This window comes from Pollicipes pollicipes, unplaced genomic scaffold (assembly GCF_011947565.3).
Source record: "Pollicipes pollicipes isolate AB1234 unplaced genomic scaffold, Ppol_2.1 Scaffold_7262;HRSCAF=8765_pilon_pilon_pilon, whole genome shotgun sequence".
Classification (NCBI taxonomy): Eukaryota; Metazoa; Arthropoda; class Thecostraca; order Pollicipedomorpha; family Pollicipedidae; genus Pollicipes; species Pollicipes pollicipes.
In genome coordinates, this window is record NW_023597055.1 from 9,307,344 (window position 1) to 9,327,797 (window position 20,454).

The following is a 20,454-nucleotide window of genomic DNA, read 5'->3' on the forward strand; positions in this document are numbered from 1 at the left end:
CGGCTGGTGTGTCCGGGGTGCTTCGGGCTTTGTCGCGCATGACGTGTGGTTTGACGAGGAACAAAAGCTCCGATGGTTTTAGGAGACCGTGTGCGGAATGCCTCGGACTTTGTGATACGTGAGGTGTGGTTTGACGAGGAATAAAAGCTGATTGTTTTGGGACACTGCGTTTTCCCGTTGAAAGTGGTAAGGGTAGTTGGATATTGTGTTGTTTTGCTGGTAATAACCAACTTTCAATGTCACTTGAAGATTAAGGATGGTTACCAACATAAGTAACTAGTTGTACTTGACCACTAACCTTGGCTACATTTTATACGACTACATCTTAGTCGAAAAGTGATCCAAAAGTTCAAGACCGGCTTTCGTTTTACACCATCGCCACGCTGTTCCTGATGCAAACTTGTATTTGAGTTGACTCATCGGTTTTATCCTCTGCAACATCTTTGCCGGACTGAGGCTCATCCAGAAAGCCAATATTTAATTCTCGATTGTGAATGCCAGAATAGAACTGGACACAGTGTTGGTCCAGTGCCGTCGGGTTCAGTCTCAGCAGCTGAGCATCTCCGCGATGTTCATGCTCGTCACCGTGTCCTGTCCCGGCAGGTCAGTATCTCCGAGATGTTGATGCTCGCCGTCGTGTCCAGTCCCGGCATGTGAGTATCTCCGAGATGTTCATACTCGCCGCCGTGTCCAGTCCCGGCATGTGAGTATCTCCGAGATGTTCATACTCGCCGAGAACGGATCAGCTACTTCCTTCACAGAGAGCGGCTGTCGTACTCGCACCTTACACAACGTGTGGATTATTCCTTCGACAAAGTTGTTGATCACGCATTTGCCACCGCCAGGCCATACCAGTAATCGCGGCACCGCAAGCTCCCATGTGGACACTGCTGGGGATTCAGCACTGACGTCATGTGTCCGTTTTTTAAGGTTGGCATACTTATATGCCATTCAAGTAGGCGACTGATTTATACATCTTTATGGCCAGTTTTGATTTCAATGGCCGCGCCTCAAATGGCCATCTACGGCACGCGAACACCAAGTCCGATGTGTTTTTTTTTCTGTTATCACTGGCTTCCATACTGAAGCCCAAGTTCGAACGAATAGGAATTTTGTATTATCAAAAGACAACTGGCCGATGTCGGATTTCAAAGCATTCGAATTATTTGCAGCGCATACGCTGACTTACATCGAAAAGTTCTGACCTCTCAAGGTCATGACCTTCAAGATAACGTTCAAGGTCAAGGGCGAGCAACTCCGAATCCCTCAACCCTGAGTTACCGAACGATTTTATGTTTTCGAACAACCAAACCTTTGGTGGATAGATCAACGTCCACCCTAAAGTTCTTACCTTTCAAGATTAGCTTCAAGGTCAAATTAAAATTAAATGGTGGAAAACTCCGTATCACCCAAAAGTTCCTGGCAGATTTCGAATTTTCCGGAATTATATCTTTCAGTCAGAATCTCTTCAGTGCATAAATATTTGTCCGTCAAGAAGTCCTGACATTTTCAGGCTGGCATGAAGGTCACACTCAAGTTCAAGTGACCGAAAATACCATATCAACAAGCATTTACCGTTTTTCGGACTAAAAGCGTTAGAATCTTCGGCATATAAACTAGCGTCCGTCGAAATGCCCCGACTCAGCAAAATTTAGCTTGAAGCTTAAGGCAATGTTTAATATTTGTATGGATTTTTAACCGGGATAGTCATTTTCAAGAATGCTCCCGGCATTCCCAAGTTTTGTTCTTCTTGAGCATTTCAATTTCCTCGTATCTGAGCTTGCCGCACGCGAACCTGTGCATACTTTTTCGCGCCGCCTATTTTAAAATCACTCCAAGATGCAAGATGTCATAGAGACGCCAGGCGAATTCCACTTTCTCAACTGCCGTGCTGTATACAGTGTCAGTAAAAATCTGGCCATCGACGTGTTTGTGTCTAGATTGCGTCAACACGAATCACCGCATCAATGAACAGCGTTTGGCTGCCAACGAGCTTAACGCGTTAAATGCAGATCTTGATCAGCATTGGGTTATTTGGTTATTTGGACTAGAGCCCTTCAGGCCAGCAATGACCATTTAAGGGCTATGAGATGAAGGAGAATGGATAACGGTAGGGGAAGAACTACATGCGCCTGGGAATCCAGCCGTCGAGACTGGCCGCACAGGGACCCCTCTGCGGGGTGTTTGCTTGGCACTCGAACGGAGGCCCCACTGGGTTGGCACTTCGGCCCATTCGTGGCTGACGCGTGCAGTCTGTTCCAGACATGCGAGGCGTCGCGAGGGTGCAGGATGAAGAAAGGAAGAGGACAAAAGGGCGGATTTTAACAGACATCGCGTTCTGTAATGCGTAATGCAGGCAATTGAACAGTCCTTCTAGTTAAGACAGACATGCGACTGAAAATAGACTGACTTTAGAATAGCACCGTAACCGGGAAGGCGAGTGCATCTTAAAAAAAGTCACGAGGAAAGTATACAAAAGAACACAGCAGCATGCATGTATATATATATATATATATCGCTAAAGTGGCCATTTCGGTACGGCCATTCTGGCAGCGGCAATGACGTCACATAAACGTCCCATGACGCAATCAAACCAAGACGTATTGAGCAGCGCATTTTCAAAAAAGGAAACTCTTGTCATCTAGAGCAGCATGTTGCACTTAAAAAAACATATCAATGGTTGCATGCGAGCTTTTCGCATTATATATGATACTCGTCTCAATACCTTCGAGTGCGGACCATTCCCTTCATGAAAGAACAATGTGAAATGACGGGGAACTCGTTATCACCAAAAAGCTAACGACCTAGTTTTCCCGTTTAGGCATCAGATGCTGACGAATATAGCCTTTTTTGGCCATCGCCAGGCATCGTCGAGAGGAGATACACGGCCTGTTCATTATTCACCACGACAATGCCATGCCTCATCACGCCGCACCTCTGACAGCATCTCCGGCTGACAACATGGAGCTGGTGAACCACCCATATACTTCACGGGTAGTGCCCCAAGTGACTTCTGGCTGCTCCCTAAAATGAAGGTTACCACCGTGGGCGCCGCACGCACCGGGAACTGGCACTGGGATCGGTCATATCCCAGATCAACGAACACACCCCCTGCAAACCCCTGTGAAGTCATAAACCCGCTTTGCATGCAAATATAAACCCCGCGCTTCACAAACACGCTGTGTACTCCGATGATCAGCCCTGACAGCTCAGTCTAAAGCCGACGTTCGCTCACAATTCACATGCTATAGCGGTCTTGCCCACCTCTAAAGTACTCGTCCGGCTCGGGGTGGAGCGAGCGGCGCGCGCGCCGGGCCTCCCAGTCGCAGCTCCCTCGTGCACCGGTGCCAGCGTCAGGCGTCCCCAACAGCAGCTATGGTGGTGAGTCACGCTCCCTGCCGTGAGCCCTGCTGGCAGACCCGGGCCGACTGCAGGTCTGGAGGCCATGGGTTCTGTCAGGGGTCGCGCCGCGGTCCTGGGACGCCGGGTGATAAGATGCGAAATGGGAGAGGCTCGGGCTGGTGCCTGCATTGTGCTGGGGTCGGTGCTTTTTGCACCTGGCGGTAAGTTGAAGTGAGAGCAGGAGCACTGTTCAAGGACTAGGTATCAGTTGGCCAAGCATAATCACCCTGTCTGGTGGCCTTAACATTATTTGAAACGTGTGGCTTTATGGGGACCGCCACGTGTCCCGTAGGTTATGAACCTCTTTGTATCACCGATCTCAGCTGCTTTCCTGTTCAGTCGCTGGTCTCTATAGCATGCGGTGCAGTTGAGCTGCATTGCGCAAGTGCATGATACCGGCTAAGTGCATCTTATCGCTTCACGACGAGTGCACGGTCCGCTGGCGCAGTGCCGGCGTATTTGCTGCCGGTAGATACCGAACGGGTTGCTCTCCTCTCTCAGCTACCGCATCGCCTCTGCAGGCAGTCCTGCTCCTCCTCATCACTTCACCAAGACAGCCAGCTGTGTCATAACACTCTCAGCTGATTCGTTCACCGGCGCACTGTCGGCTGCGGCCGGCTGTCGAGGTGTGCCCCGCCCCTCCGCCGGCTGGTTACGTGCCCCACCCCCCGTGCCGGCCGGCCGGCCAGGCCAGGAATGCAGGCCGGCCCGCCATCGCCGGCTTTTGCGACGGCTCCGGGCGACCGGTGCGTGTGTGGCAGACTGCTCCACAGGTGGCAGCACCGGCGGCGCAGTGCCCACGAACGGAACCGTCGAACTGACATGCATGTGACGTGAAAACATCAACGTCGACGACTCAGGTCGACGTCGACGGAAACGCCAAATTTGCGTGTTTTTTTAATAACACTGGGTAGGGTTGAAAACTCGATACTTACGATCCAGCCCGTGGTGCGTGACAGACCGGTTGATAACTATCAGGAGACGCGTCCAGAGTATGTGAAACTTGGAACTCTAATGAACCACAGTAGCTGCAGACGTTGCAATTTCCCGTTAACCCGTTGGCTTCACCACCGTACTTGGAGTTTCCTGAGCGCCGTGCGAGGCCCGAGCCCATCTGGACGCGTGCTCAGTACCGCGGCCAGCCCTTCCCGACCGGTCAGCAGCTGGGCGTACCACGCAGCTGAGGCCCGCGCGCCGATTCCATCTCATCAAAGTTCGCCGCCGCCCCCTGGTCAAAGTGCGCCGCCGCCGCCCACGTGCCGGCCGACCGCAGCCACCCGGGGCCGCATATTTTACCGAGTCTGGCGCGGCGCCGCGGCGGGGCGCAGGTCGACGACCTTGCATGGCCGCCCTTCCCGCCGCCGACGCGCGAACAGTACGGAAAAAAAAACGCGGGAACGGGGAGGCGGCGGCGGGGCGGCGGGCGTCGGCTACGGCTTTAGAGCTGGGCAAGCGGCCCCAAAGCCGACGTGCGAGGGTGATTTGTTCAAATCACGTGCATATATTGAATATCACCGCATGGATGGGGACGGGGAAAGAGTGTAACAGCACATTTATTGTTCCTTGGGTCCGGGCGAATTCACCGTAGCATAATGGGGTCGACAGTGCCCAACTTAAGACAAACGGTAAAAACGTATTTTTGAACCGATGAACAGTTAATTAAGAAAGCGTTAGGGTATCACTGCAACTGTTTTCGGTTTTCAATGCGCACCTGGCCGTCAAAAGGGGACTGAATTGGCGGACGAATGTTTGGAACGTTGCAGCGTTCCTTGACGACCGCCAAGCTGTGCTCGATCGACTCGGTGTGGCTCCACGGGCTCTGCTCCGTCCAAGCGACCACGCCGTCGGAACTGAACGTGACGGACGCCGCGCCGGTCGCTGCACGCGCGTGCGCCCCCGCGTCCGCGTCCGCCCCCGCGTCCACCTCCACGTCCGCCCTGTGTCCGCCCGCCCTCGCCCCCGCCCCCTCGTCCGCCCCGCGTCCGCCCCCGCTCCCACGAATCCGTGAGGCTGATTCAGGTATGCGTCACCCCGCGGCCCCACCCGTTCCCGGCCGCCTGTCGGTGCCAGGCGGCAGCTGGGCGCCGGCGGCCGCAGATGGTGTGTCGCAAGAGCAACCGTCAGCAACTCAGAGCAGAATTGGCCTCTGTTGCCGTGCAGGGCGAAAGGGCATGACATGCGGAAGGCTTGCCATCTGTGAATCCATATGGTTAGGTGTGATCGGAAACGGCCGATAATGGTCACCGGGGCAATTTGTCAGCAGGGTTCGATGTTGCCAGCTCCAAAAATTGCAAGGTGACCCCACGTAGCAGCCGAGTTGACAGTTTTGAAGATGGTACCTCGATGAGTGGTACCTCGATGGCCAATACATGGTAATTTGATGGATTGGCCTCGAGCAGAGGAACAACGATATGTAACTTAAAACATTCTGGATGTCAGTGTTATCTTCTAGATAGCTCTAAGTTTTTTTTGTGCGGTGGCACCATTCGACGAACTGGCCCGGCACTTGTCGACCCAACCCGTCTGTTCCGGACGATTTACCCTCCGTCCATTGCACGTTAATGCAGCTTTGTAACCGTGGGTGTTCTTCGGGTGTCCTCTCCTCTTACTAGGCGCCCGACCGCGGCGCGCCCCGCAGGCTCGGCGACGAGCAGTGCGCCCGCGCCACGCCTGCCGCGCGAAGCTCCCTGCCACTGCGTGTAACCGGTCCCAGCGTGTTTCCCACGAACTAACGGCCGGCGGTGCCGTGCTGGCAGCGTGCCAATTCCGTGAGGCTGCAGCTGGCTGATGTTAGCCGTGACGTCATATCAAAGACGCCCGGCCACGCCGCGATTGGCCGTCAATCCGGCCAAGTTTGCACAAATTGAGCCGGTCTGCTCACCCGGGTTGAAGGGGAGAGGGAGGGGACAGTGACACGGCCACGTCCGCTACGTACCCTATCCGAGGTTGTGCATCAAAGCGAACTGCCGAGCCGCTAGGATTGTGCCATGACATAGTGTGACCTTTGGGAAAGGACAGCAACAGAGCGCTAGCAAATGAAACTCTTCGGTTAAGCGTGGCACGGATGGTCATGCCTGCATGCATGGGAAGTCGCGGCAGCAGGCCGTAGCTTGACGGCGGGCACTGGTTACATGCGCGCCAATGAAGCAGTTTTGACTGTGCACCCACTGCTCCATGCGGGGGTGGGGTGGGGGGGGGGGGGGGGGGGGGGGGCGCCACCGCTCAGCATGTGCGATGGGTAATTGAGCTGTACCCTCAGATGGGCTGAGTGCTGACGATGCTCACTGACCTCTGTCCCGGCCTCCGTTTGATCGGCAAAGCGGTGAAGTGATTTAAAGTTAAGTTCACCGTAGACGTACTGCATGAATTTCGCCCTTCGTAGAACGCGAGTGAGAACTGTTGTCATTACCGCCGCAATCGTGCATTGATTACAAACGAGCGCCTAAAAAGCAGCCGACAGTGCATCCAAGCCCGACCTCCACAGAACAGCCAGCGGGTCCCCAATGGACTACAACAACCACGCGGCTTAACCAACGATGGGAAACAAACATTGACCGCGTTATATTCCCTGCATATTCGTGGATGCACTCTCACGAATAGCCTCGACAATTATCCGGCAGCAGCGTACTAGAAAAGCATCGTTTGCTCGTGTGAGCCGGTCGTAGCTCCGGCTGTCGCCGTTCATCGGCTCCAGCGTGCCACCCGCTCACTGGCCGCGTGGTGTCTTTCAGTACTCTCCCACCGTGAGGCCCAGCGAGAACTTCAACGCCGAGGAGGATGCTCGAGTCCTCAAGTAAGCGCAGCCTGGCCGGCGCCCGCGTGACGTCACCGGCGCGGATGTGACGTCACCAGACGAGTTTGGGTCGCTACTGCAGGCCCAACGCCTTCAGTTAACCGTACCTATATGAATATAAGCCAATAATGGCGTTTGCGTGAACTGTTTTTGCATTGCTACCAGTGCCCAGCACCTTTTTACACGCGGCGTCATGCACATGCCTTGTTCATGCGCCGTTTCACGTTTATGTCAGCACTTTCACACTGAATTGTCGAGGAAGTGGTTTTCAAGTATTTATGGAAATGAAAGAACCACGTTGAACCGAGTGCCAAAAAGCACCTGCAGATATCACTTGACGGTCATATGTGCTGTACCAGTAGATCTATTTTCACGGTCAAACTGAAGCGCACGCCTAGCTGTGCGGTAAGCATATATATGCCGCACACTACTCTCAAATGACAGCAGCAGCTCACGTGTTCACGCATCAGTGATGAGCCCACGTGTCAGCCAGCGACTCCCGCGGGAGCCACGCTCTCTATCGTGACATGTGTTTGACCTAGCGCCCTGCGACGTTCACAGGGAGGCGATGAAGGGCATGGGCACCGAGGAGGGCCCAATCGTGGACATCCTGGCCAAACGCTGCTTCAAACAGCGCGAGGAAATCACTCAGGCCTACAAACGCGAGTTCGGTCGGGTGCGTACTGATGGCGTCGTGCTACCGCTGGTTCGGGACAGAGCGGAGTCGATATTTCGCGGAGCCCGAGCTGAGGTTTAGGTTTTGCTGAGTGCAAGCGAGTTTGAGGTTTTGCCGAGTCCGAGTTGAGGTTGAGTTTCTGCTGAGTCCGAGCTGAGTTTGGGGTTTTGTTGAGGGCGAGCTGAGTTTGAGATTTTGCCGAGTTCAAGCTGAGTTTGAGATTAATGTGAGTTTGTATGAGTGTGACCGCTTTGTCCGTCTCGCATGTACAACGGCTTGCGTATTCTGAATCCAGAGCCCATGTTTTAGCGCATCATTTTATCCGATTGGTGCTCCTCATGGTGTGCTCGTGATTGCCTGAAGGTGTACAGCGGTGCCATCGGCTTACCGCCATGTTTGGTCTCTGCTCGGCTCGATTAGCGTCGACATGGTCTTGTGGACAGATCACTGTAAGCAATGTTTCCCAGCTTCGTACGGAGCAAAAGATCAGCATGACGATAGGTTCATTTCCCTAAGCGCTTCAGAAACGCCCGTCCGACCGTCAATCCAAACGCCAATCCGACCGTCAATCCGAACGCCAATCCGGCTGTCAATCCGACCGTGAATCCGAACGCCAATCCGACCGTCAATCCGACCATTAATCCGAACGTCAATTCGAACGTCAATCCGAAGGTAGCTCAAATTCGAACACGTTTATAGCACATTTGCCCTAATGAAAGACAAATATTCGATGCTGCAATCCCGACCCAACGCGGTCATTGATCTCCACACAAGGTGCTGCAGGTGCTAGCTGTCTGCTAGCACCTGCATCGGAGGTATTAAACTATTCACCAGTATCCTGATCGTGACGCCCCTGATGCCACAGGACCTGGCCGAGGACCTGCAGAAGGAGCTGGGCGGCGATCTGGAGGACTTGATGATGGGACTGACGTACTCCTACTTCGAGTACCTGTCGCACGAGCTCAAAAAAGCGTTCAAGGGGTTCGGCACCAAGGAGAAGGTCGTGAACGAGATTCTGCTCTCGCGCAACAACTCTGAGCTCCATCTGCTGCAGGAGGTCTACGCCAAGAGTACGTGGGCCCGACACTGCAGAGGGCAGGGCAGGGCAGGGCAGGGGCAGGGCAGGGCAGGGCAGGGCAGGGCAGGGCAGGGCAGGGCGTACCACAGTAAGATGACACAGTCCCATGTGTAAGTAAGACCCATGCACCTTATAGTTTTGCGGCCTGAGCGACGTTTCAGGACGTCAGGCTGTTTGCCGTCGTATCTCTCACGCAGACGGATGTGAGGAACGACGGAACCCTCGGCCGGATGCCACGTTCGAACCAAGCCTCAAACTCGACACGCGGCCGCGACACGCACGCTCTCCCACCTGACACACACACATACCATCCTGATGCTGTTCGTCAATACGTGACCACCTCCGTCAATCTTGTTATCATGCTGTCCTGTGGCATAAGGCTGTTGTGTTCCCGTCGAGTCTGGCTAGCTAGTGTTGATATTTGTCGACGCGGTTGTTACATTTTTGAGACACTGGCTGCCAGAGTCTCCCCAAAGGTCATCGTTATTTGCGTGCTTTCAGGCATGTTCGCAATTTTCTAGCGCTAAATCGCAGCTCTCACGCTCGCTCTTTTGTTGCTGCACCACCCCGTTGTTAATATCACGCACACACGCACATCCGTGAGGGCGCCGCTCCGGCCCGCTATCCGGCGTCCTGGCTCCGCTTCCGCCCGATACATCTGCCCATCTGCCTTACAGCGTGCCACAGCTCGCTGGAGGAGGACATCAGGGAGGACATGAAGGGCGACCTGGAGAAGCTGCTGGTGGCTCTGCTGAGCGGCAGCAGGAACGAAGTCAGCGATGCCGATTCCGACAAGGCCAAGGTGCAGGCGCAAGACTTGTACAACGCCGGTGAGTGCTCAGTGGGTGGTTTCAGCGACGACCAGTGTCTGTGACAATGGTGGCTTCCTTGATTCAGCGCCGTCTGTCGTGCGTCTGAAAGGTTTGAAGGTGGAAACTTGAATTCTGAAACTTTATTAAGAAATCCAAATGCGTGAGTAAAATGCAAGCTTTGTTCCCATGTGGCTCTCAAATTACAAATCGGATGCGCACAAGATGTGCGGCACATCAAAACATCCACCACTAATTCGAGGACCCCACCGGGCGCTGATTTCCGTGTTTCCTGATTGACATCCACTGCTGAAATGCGCTAATTTATTTCTTTTGGTCTTTCGTGCCGGAATATGACTGCGGCACCCAGAAACGTTCCAAGAGCCCACAAAAAGATCCCAAGATCCACTCAACATGGAACGCTATACGATTCTGGATCCGCTCTTGTGACCCAGGCGCATGTCTGGTAGCAACCCTCTCCGATGACAGAGCCTCTGGCATTTTCTGTGCCGCGCAGGTGAACAAAAGCTCGGCACGAACGAGGCCGTGTTCCGCCAGCTCTTCTCCCACGAGAGTCTGCCGCAGCTGCTGGCCATCGCCGAAGAGTACGAGAATATCTCCAAAAAGTGAGGGAATATCTCCAAAAAATGTTTTGATAGCATCACGCCGTTGGTTAATATGTTGATTGGAGCCGAGGGCGTGCGCCAGACATCAGTACATGAGTTTTATGAATGATATGATGTTTTCGCCGCAAATTGTAACGTAGTACAACAGAGCGCCCGTGACTCTGTGAGCGCCCGTCACTGCGTGAGCGCTCGTGACTGTGTGCGCTCCCGTGACTGCGCAAGCGCCCGTGACTGCGTGAGCGCTCGTGTCTGCGTGAGCGTCCGTGACCGTGTGACCGCGTGAACGCCCGTAACCGACCCCGGCACCCTCGGCAGGACCCTGAAGGAGGCTATTGAGTCTGAGCTCGGCGGCGGCTTCCAGCAGGCCCTCCTCATCATCCGTGAGTCCTAGCCTGGCCGGGACTCCGGTTCTTGTTCTAGTCGTAGCCAAGAGCCGCGTGGCAGAGCAACGGCTCAGATGGCGCGACGATGGCCGAAACGCCAGACGCCGTTCGTCGTGAACCAAGTTACTGAACAGGGAGCAACTCTTCCATCATGTTGATGCTGAAATTGCATCACACCCACTCAGAGTTGAAACGTTTCTATAGTGCCAGAGTGTTCGAACATTGGCCTGGCGCAAAGGCAACTCTCGTTAATTCCGGCCGCCTCTTTCAGTGGAGGTGGCCAAGGACAAGATCCAGTTCTACTCGGACATCCTGTACAACAGCATGCAAGGCGCCGGCACGGACGACAAGACCCTCATCCGTATCGTGCTGTCCCGAAGCGAACTGGACCTGGGCGACATCAAGGCCAAGTACCTGAACACGTACGGCAAGACACTGGATCATTCGATCGAGGTGAGCTGGGATTCCATTCCATTCGATCCCGTGACGGGAGGGTTCCATCAGGGTGAGCAGGGAAGTACTGGAGCAGGTCCATCGACGTGAACAGGGGAGGACACTGGACCACTCCATCGGAGTGATCAGGGGAGGACACTGGACCGCTCGATGAACGTGGTGAGGGGGGACACCGGACCACTCCATCGGCGTGGTGAGGGGAGGACACCGGACCACTCCATCAACGTGGTGAGGGGAGGACACTGGGCCACTCCATCGACGTGGTGAGGGGAGGACACTGGACCACTATCGACGTGAGTAGGGGAGGACACTAGACCACTCCATCGGAGTGGTCACGGGACGACACTGGACCACTCGATGAACGTGGTGAGGGGGGGGGACACTGGACCACTCTATCGACGTGGTGGGGGAGGACACCGGACCACTCCATCGACGTGGTGAGGGGAGGACACTGGACCACTCCATCGACGTGGTGAGGGGAGGAAACTGGACCACTTTATCGACGTGAGTAAGGGAGGACACTGGACCACTTTATCGACGTGAGTAGGGGAGGACACCGGACCACTTTATCGACGTGAGTAGGGGAGAATACTAGACCATTCCATCGAAGTGAGCAGGGAAGGACACTGGAGCACTCAATGGACGTGGCAAGGGGAAGACAATGGAGCAGTCGACCGAAGTGGGCGGCGGAGAACATCGGAACAGTTCGTCGATATGAGCGGATTGGAACACTAGGCACAAGCAGTCTATTGAGATAGGCGGGAAGGACACTGAAACACTGTCTACTGAGGTGAGCAGGCCAGGACACTGTCGCGGCTTGTTGAGGTGAGACAGGTGCGTCAGTCGACGGCTCCGGTGAGGTGAGCAGGACAGGACACTAGCGGTTTGTCGGGGTGAGACAGGTGCGTCAGTCGACTGCTCCGGTGAGGTGAGCAAAACAAGACACTGGATCACTCCACGAACATTGATTTGTGAGGACACCCTCCCGTCCGTCGAGATGCGTTGGGTGCGCTTTTGATCCGGGCGTAGCTTCGTCTATGGCCTATGGCTATGACAGGTCTATGGCGTCCACCACGGTTGTCATGGTGACCGTCTGATTATTGTGGTGGAACTGCCCTAAAACCACTGCCATGTCAACTGGTCGTTGTGCCGGTAGATGGCGTTTAAGTACAGACGAATAATCCCCTGAATGAAAATGCCACACATCTCGTGGTTTCGTTGTGTTGCCTCTTGGACCCGCCCATTCAGACATCGGACCAGGTTGTGTATTCGCTGCCGCTGTTTTCATCCGCGTCCGTGTGCTTACAGCGGGAGACGTCGGGTCCCTACAAGGAGGCACTGGTGCAGCTGGTGCGCGGATGAGCCGCCTCCGGCCCCCCAGCGGCCTGCCAGGGGCGCGTCCTCCACCACCCTACGGCCGGTGACGTCACACCTGCCCCGTACTGCCAGCGGACAAAGCCGAGTGACGTCACTTCTCCCTGTTCGGATTCACATCGGCATTGTGCTTCACGAAGCTTGCTTTAAACCGATCAACCGTAGTGCATTGAAAAAGACGCGGCAGAAGATGACCAGCGTCACTTTTCGTTCAGATGTTAACTGGGTAGGGGATGTCGCCACCCCAGCGGCGGCGGGGTATTTGGGGAGAGCTCTACCGATACTGCGTCTTGCAGAGCCCCGCCACTTTTCCTCGTCCGGCTCGGCCTACCTTGCGAATCTCTGGGATGGGGCGGCCCGGCAGGGGCAGTTCCACGGCGTCCCACTATGGTTGTCATGGTGACCTGTGACGTCATTGAAACGCGGCCCGCGGAGTGGCTGGCGACCGCCCGTCTTGCCTCCGGCGCCTGCTGGTACTCAATACAGTCGGGCGATTGGGACGACCGGAGTGTGATGGTGTGGTGCTCGCGCCAATCCTTACAAACGGACATGCGACGTCCTCCATGATGTGAACTTGCTTTAACATCCAGGTTGAAGCTTCGGAATGTTACGGAAGAAGTTAGTTTCTTCCTGCTGGCTTTATATTCTCTCCTTCGCAGGGAGGAGTCGCAAGGTTCCACACAAACGGAGGAGCTAAAATGTATTGTAATTGCACGCCATTTCGAATACTTCCAGAGTATCAGAAACGGGCGGCCAGCTCTACACCACCTCACCGCTACCCCGGCAATGACACGAGACTATCACCCAGGTCATCACGGGCGCGTACTGTAGGTGCACAAAGAAAGGATACAAAACAAGCGCTACAATTACGCCACAGTATTTTTCGGAAGCACGCATACTGCATCTTATGAACGCTGATGACAAAAGCAGCATAGTAAGATTTAAGAATATTTGTTCACTGGATGCGCTCAGGTATGTGTTGTTAGCCAACTGAGTAACGATCTCCTGATCGAACGCGATGAACCAAGTACTATACGCACACGATGCTCCATAAAGGAAACGAAATAGTAACCAGGACGCGTTGCTTTAAAAAAATCGCACTGACGTGGTGAAAGACAGCGAAGGAGCACATGATCAAAACAGCAGTGGAAAGTAAGGACAACGAAAAACAAACGTCTCCACACGACAGCGAACATCAGCTTCCCGACCCATGCATGCCACAGACAGACATGTACGAACGTCAAGCGGCCCGACGCCTGGTCGCCCAGCCCTTCCGTTTACATTAGCAGGTCTTGCGTCCCCGACCATCTGAGCGGTAGTCGGGCCCAGCGACTGCTCGGTACGGCCCCCGTCCTCGTCCCGTCGCTTCACTATCGGTCGGATGGACCCGCCCGCGGCCAGCCGTCGGTCGGATGGACCCGCCCGCGGCCAGCCGTCGGTCAGATAGACCCGCCCGCGGCCAGCCGTCGGTCAGATGGACCCGCCCCGCGGCCAGCTGTCGGTCAGATGGACCCGCCCGCGGCCAGCCGTCGGTCGGATGGACCCGCCCGCGGCCGGCCGTCGGTCGGATGGACCCGCCCGCGGCCAGCCGTCGGTCGGATGGACCCGCCCGCGGCCAGCCGTCGGTCGGATGGACCCGCCCGCGGCCAGCCGTCGGTGAGGTGAACCCGCCCCGCGGCTCTGCCGCCGGCTGCTAGCGGCGCACCGTGGACAACCCACACACGAGCTGCTCTCCATCGCCTGGTGCTCCGTGCTGCAGGAGTCCATCCGACCCCGGAGTCCAGTCACGGGACCGCTGAGGCGGCCGACATGGGAACAGTCCGCCAGCACCCGCCCGCTGCGTCCACCGCAGCCGAGCGACTTCAGCGGACCGTCCAGCCGGCTTCAGAGACGGCGGGGCCGGCCGGGTCCAGCCAGGGTCCGCCGGGGTCACGCGAGGTCGACTGAACCCAGCTGAGGGCATCCGCGGTCAGCTGGGGTCAGGCGGGCCGGCCGACCAAGCCTCAGTGGCGCCGCCTCTTGGGTCGCCGGATGAGCGCGGCCAGCTGGCGGCGCACCTCGTCGGCGCGCTCCTGGAACTCGGCCGCCCGCTGCTCGCAAAGCATCCGCTGCAACGGCGGCCGTCGCGTCAGCGACGACCTCTGCCGAGGCGCGACCAGGCCGGCGACGCGGCCGGCGCCGCCGACCAATGCCGAACACGCGCCCTTTGACACGGCAAATGACATGCGTGGATGTGATAGCGTTTGAAAGTTGAAAGGAAGCACGTAAGTGCGAGTAACGCAGCGGTACACGTCCGCTGACGTGCCACGCTTGACGCGTGAGCGTATTGTCGATTGCGGAAGGCGGCACACACTGGAACCTCGCCATTGCGTGCATCTCAGTACTATTCCGCACATGAGAGGTGGACAACTCACAACAGCTTACAGGAGACGGAGGGACGGGGCACACGAGAAGCCATGCAAGCTGCTAAATCAAGGTATACGCGCCAAACCGCATCGACCCGGTCCTACGGCCACCCTATGGAAGTGAATGGTACAAAAAATACCTCCGCTGTCCTGTGCTGATGCAAAGCACAAGATGTCCCCCCCCCCTCCCCCCCAGTCACTGACTCGTAACTGCGTCCTTTGGCGGGTGCTGGGCCCGTGCCCGGCTTTCACTTAACGCCACAGAAAACCATAGAAACGCCGGGAAAATGTTACGAACAAAGCAACGAGCCACCGAAAATCAGGTCAGATTTCAACGAAATCCAATGTTTTTTATTCTTCCGTACGACAACAAAGCAATCCTCGCTAGCCCACGCGACGCGCCTGCCGCCTGGCGGCCAGCTGTACCGCGCAGCGGCACCACCGGCGGCCCGCACCGCAGTCCGGCCGGGCGTTCGCCATCAGAGGGACAGACAACGACAGACTCAACTCACCAGCCGCTCCGTCTGCTGGAAGTTGATGAGTTTCACGATCTCGGCCTTGGTCAGCTCCGAGGCGGGCTTGCCCAGCTTGGCGAAGGCGCACTTCTTGGTGTGGTACCGCGCCCCCCTGCACGCCCGGGGGCGACGGTCACGCCGCGGTCACGAGGGGAGGGGGGGGGGGGGGGGGTAGAGTACCGGTGGTGTATGCCATTTGAGCTTTACGACGCCCTCAGCTGGTGGGGTTATGTGGCGTCGACTGCCTCTCAACCGGGTCGGTGGCGTTACAGTTAAACCGCGCACCTGGGAAACCAGAGGTACGGGGTTTGATTCCCCGCGGTGCCCACCCTTCCTACCACGGTGAGAGGCATGCGACGTCGTTAAGCGTCAGCAGCTGAGTGCATCGTGAATCCTCAATGCCAACACCACGAGCGGACGGCTCTGTAGTGATAGAGGGGATAAAGGCGCGTGGTACCAAGAGCAGCGTGCGATCAGAGTCCAGGGTGAGCAAAGACAGCAGTCACAAGGTCCCAGCAAGGAGCAGCAGGGAGAGAGGATGGCAGTTACAGGCCACTCGTGCCCACGCAGCATGACAATAAGATACGACAATGGTGAGCAAACTGCACATCGCAGCTTAATAACATGCAAAGCCCACTCAGCAGACACTGAATGGGCTTTGCCATCCCTACTCCATCCACAAGTCCTTACATTCAGGCTCCAGGCATTTGCTCAGGGTACAAAAAAGCAGTTGAAGTGGTCACAAACAAATCATTTTTAGGGTCTTTCTACCACAATACTTTTTCAGGCAAGACACTGCGTCCCTCAACAGGGTCCCTACGCCAGTGCAGCTCATGGGGCACTGCATGGGCAGCAGGTCCCAGGTGGTGCCATTGCCAGCCACCTACATGGGGTTGTCCTCAGCCTCCCAGCCTTCCATCTCCTTGAAGCAGACGAAGCAGCGCGTGAGGTCCGGCTCGTCGTCGCCGCCGCAATGGAAGAAGCCGCTCTCCGCCATCTGTTGCCAGGTCAGCAGTTGGTGTCAGTGCCACTCGCAGGTGCTGGGGCATGGGGGTGCTTCTTGGGGGTGAATTTGGTCAACACAGGGGGTTGGGGATAGCAATACAGGTAGGAATGCATTCTGTGTGGGTGTTAACTAATGCCACACTTACTCAACTGGATAAACACATTAACAGAATGAAGCAAATCTCAGGATTCTAGTTCCGACAAGAGGTGGATAGAGCACATGAATGCAGCAAAAGTTACCCTGTGCAATAACAAAGCTATGTTCCTGCTGTAAAAGCTGTGGTATGTGCTCCTATAACCAGATTGGCATGGTTCTATCTCTGCATAGCATTGTTGGATGACCATTGTTGGTGCCAGGGGCTCAGACTCTGCATTCACTTGTCAGCAAAAACATGACAGCCAACACACACTAACTTGATTATCTTTGGAAGGAGTTTGATGTTAACACCTTGCGGAACTGTAGACAGCACAACACATGTTCAAACAGAAAATGTCAGTCATGATAACATTCAATATGCCAGTGTGCGGGGACAACATTCCATAAGCATGACAATGTGACTACGCACTGAACAGCTTTCTTCTATCATCTGATATTGCTAACATCCTCCTTTGCATGCATAGCTGGTAAAACATATCCTAAGGTGACACAAAAAAGATTATGTGTGACCTCATGTCACATACCTTCTTTATTGTGCACACACATCCTGGTTCATCCTCTATGGGCCACCACTTGTAGCTTTTGATTCTACTCTCCACTCTGTTCATATCAAGCTCCATCTTGATTGCACTACAGTAACTCCTGGAAACAGCAGACAAACATATTGGCGAAGTATAATAACATTTTTTTCATTGTCCCATGTCTAGTCAGAACATGGGGTGATGTGCAAGTCCTCAAAATAGAAGTGCATTCTACATTTGCTCCCAATGTCACACACTGACATGAAAAGTGGCTAAGCAACAAAATAAAGCAATTGTGTCTACCTTGCTACTATTATTTGTACACAAATTTGCAGACAGAATAAAACTGGCCATGCTTCAAGCAAAGAACACAACACTTTATAGCTTTCACCAACTTCTTTTATCATTACATACCACCCAAAAATTGGAAAAATGCAAGTTTTGATGGGAGACAATAATTTAAGCCTTTTACACTTGAATGGAACATTGACTTGACTGGTTCTAAGAAATGGTGAAGCAAGGCAAAACCTACAACACTGCAGCAGCAACATGCAAGATAATAGCTGTGAGGCATAAAAGGGCATGAGGTGAAACTCATGCCTCAACTGAGTTGAAACACACACTCACAATGAGCCTGATATTAACTCCTAAATAGTAATGCATATATCAAGGATCTCCCAATAGGATACAATAACAAACATGATATGAAACCAAGAGAGCTTGCACTCTTTCTAAAATAGGACTAGGAAGGGTACACCAATGATACTGAAGATACTTCTCCCAAGGCACATAGGTGAAGAGCAAGCTCCCAATTGAAACAATTAAAGGCAGCTCCCAACACAATTTTAAATCTCAACCTCTAAACTAGAGGCAAAATGGGTTTGGCACTTGAACTGGCCTGTGGCCTATACCTATGCGGTCTCAATCTTGTTGCCAAATGCCACGCGCCCAACAACCAAAAGCCCAACTCCTACCCAGAGGATCTGCTTTCCCAGTCATCCCATCCATTCAGGGACAATCTGCAAATTTTGATCGCACAAACGTCTCCAATTCTGGTCAAAGACACACCCATCTTATTTACAACATCAAAATCGATTTCGTTGCTCGATTGACTGCATCGAGACGCCGCACTTAAGTGCATAGAGCTACCTTCGCAAGAGACGTCTCCAATTCCAGGCTAAACACGCTTACCATTTACCTCTAAAAAAGATTAAGCCACTCGCTTGGCAGCATTAAGGTTCCGCACTCACAACTTAAGAGCTACCGTCGAATTCAATAGCGTGCATACAGCTTACCGGTCACAATCAAGGGCACCCAACGCTACACAAAACGCAATGCACGGAAACCCCGCAAAATAAACGCAAATCTGCCGCCCTTAGCAGAATCTGGCAGCTGACTGTCTGTTTGAAGACGATTAACACCATATGAAGGAACACCTTTACCGAAGGACAGCATCAAAAAGTACTTCAAAGAGCTGGGCCGGCCCAAAACGACCAGTATCTCGAACGGCACAGTATGCAAAAGTCGTTGAGCCAAGCGAAGACGTGCAAGACACGAGTTGCATGCATGTAATTGCGTTAGGAGTGAAAGAAGCATCTTTTAAAATGGTCTTTAAGCTAAATCTTGTTTTATTTTAACACTGCCACATTGTGTTGTGCTGTGTTGTGGTGTGCTGTCATTCACTCTGTTGTCTCTGTTTTGATCTGCTCTGCCATCTCTAAACCCTGCCATGTGCACTTAAAATCTATCCTATACGACAAACTACATCTTAACTTATGCGGCCCTCAGCCCACTTAGCCCATAACCCTTCCCTTACCCTCCTCTTCCTGTTGCTTCCTGCCCTATGCCTTCATCTACTCCCTTGGCTTGTGCCACTATTTCCTGCCCTGTCCTATCCTGCTGTCTCCTGTCCTGCGCTCTTCTACCCTGTGCATTTCCGCCCTGCCCCACCTGCTGATCTGTCCTAGCCTGTTTCGTACTGTTCTGTTGCCTCCTGCCCCCTCGCCCCCCCCCCCCCCGTCTTCTGCCCTGCCATGCCAAGCCCAGTTGTGGGGGACCCTTTATGGAGGCTAGGGAGGGCCGCTGTAACTTGCCCGTTTCGTGATTGTACTGCCGCCATGCTAAATGTTGCCCAGATTTGGCAGGGGGTGACTGCACACTGCCCCCCTCCCCCAAATCTGCTGACCAAAGCCCCAGCCCCCGCCCAGCCTCCGTGACAGCCCCAGCCCCAGTCGGAAATAAACAGCTCTTTTTCCTTCTTTTTTTGGTTGGCCAATGCAAGGTCCGTTTTTCCCTCGACGGACCTGGAGTCACTTTCGGGGGGCGGGGGAGGGACAACTACTCCCGGCTTAAGCTACCTCGTGACCGGCGATGTATCGGGTTACGCGTCGGCTTAACATGGCATGTATGAGCAACTTTGCGGTCACCTGTTGTTATTATCGCTCAGGCCGGGTATGACATTTGGGAACATTGGACTGGCCTCAGTTTAGATCTCACGAGCGGTATGTTTTGTATTACAATAATTAACTCCACCATGCGAGGTCCAAGGACAATTTTACCGAAAGCTGACAGCCAATCAGCTTTACACGCCGATAATTGCGAAACCATGCACTACAGGTGATATGAACCTTGACACGCGCCCGGGTAGCCGGCTGAATATCCTCCGCTCCGGCGAGGTCAATTTCAACCCCCTGAGGTCTCAAAAACTACGATCGTTTGAGATACTACACTCACAGAGTGAATTAACCTATACGTGAACTCACCTGTGTCAGAATTTGGGGTTCCTTAATAATTACCTTGGGGTCAAACAGGGCCGAACAAAGTTAAACTTCATATTGGTGTCACAGGTGCCCCAGACCTCCCCATACAACCGCCGTGAAGCTGAATGTCTGTTCTAAGCAAAAGGCCCGTAAGGTCGGTGACCTTGTTAAACTTTATAAGGCTAAGATGACCAAATATCTGCGGGATTGCTCCTATTTTGCCGTTCGAATAAGCGTCAGGGAGTAGGCTGGACGATATGCTCCTGAAAACAAAATGTTGACCTGGGTCATCTCAGTGACCTACTCTGGCCTTTCACAAGTCCATGGAGTATGCATGTTGCGGTCCCTGTTATTGATAAATTCGAAATAAGCACCAGAAACTGCCTATAAAACCAGGCACTTGAGCAAAAAAAGCCAATCAGTCGCGACCCCAGTCTGACCTTCATCCCCGATCTAAGATCAACAGAATGGGCTGTAATTAGAAATTCGATTGGCTTA

At 54.1% G+C, this 20,454-nt stretch overlaps 2 protein-coding genes across 2 annotated transcripts; one reads left to right on the forward strand and one right to left on the reverse strand.

The window, feature by feature from the left end:
* Positions 1-3,289: 3,289 nt before the first annotated feature.
* On the forward strand, positions 3,290-13,097 carry LOC119113880 (annexin A8). The gene is made up of 9 exons (XM_037238114.1): positions 3,290-3,381; positions 7,134-7,195; positions 7,757-7,871; positions 8,737-8,941; positions 9,627-9,779; positions 10,276-10,384; positions 10,700-10,764; positions 11,039-11,220; positions 12,529-13,097. Exons 1-9 carry the CDS (start codon positions 3,376-3,378, stop codon positions 12,580-12,582), a joined length of 951 nt encoding a protein of 316 aa, XP_037094009.1. The 5' UTR covers positions 3,290-3,375; the 3' UTR covers positions 12,583-13,097.
* Positions 13,098-14,669: 1,572 nt separating this feature from the next.
* On the reverse strand, positions 14,670-18,579 carry LOC119114302 (baculoviral IAP repeat-containing protein 5; the record flags this gene model as incomplete). The annotated part of the gene is made up of 5 exons (XM_037238497.1): positions 18,493-18,579; positions 17,201-17,318; positions 16,402-16,511; positions 15,512-15,626; positions 14,670-14,702 (listed from the first exon to the last, which is right to left on the reverse strand). Coding segments are annotated over exons 2-5 (354 nt in total), but the record flags the coding sequence as incomplete, so codon positions are not given.
* Positions 18,580-20,454: the final 1,875 nt, after the last annotated feature.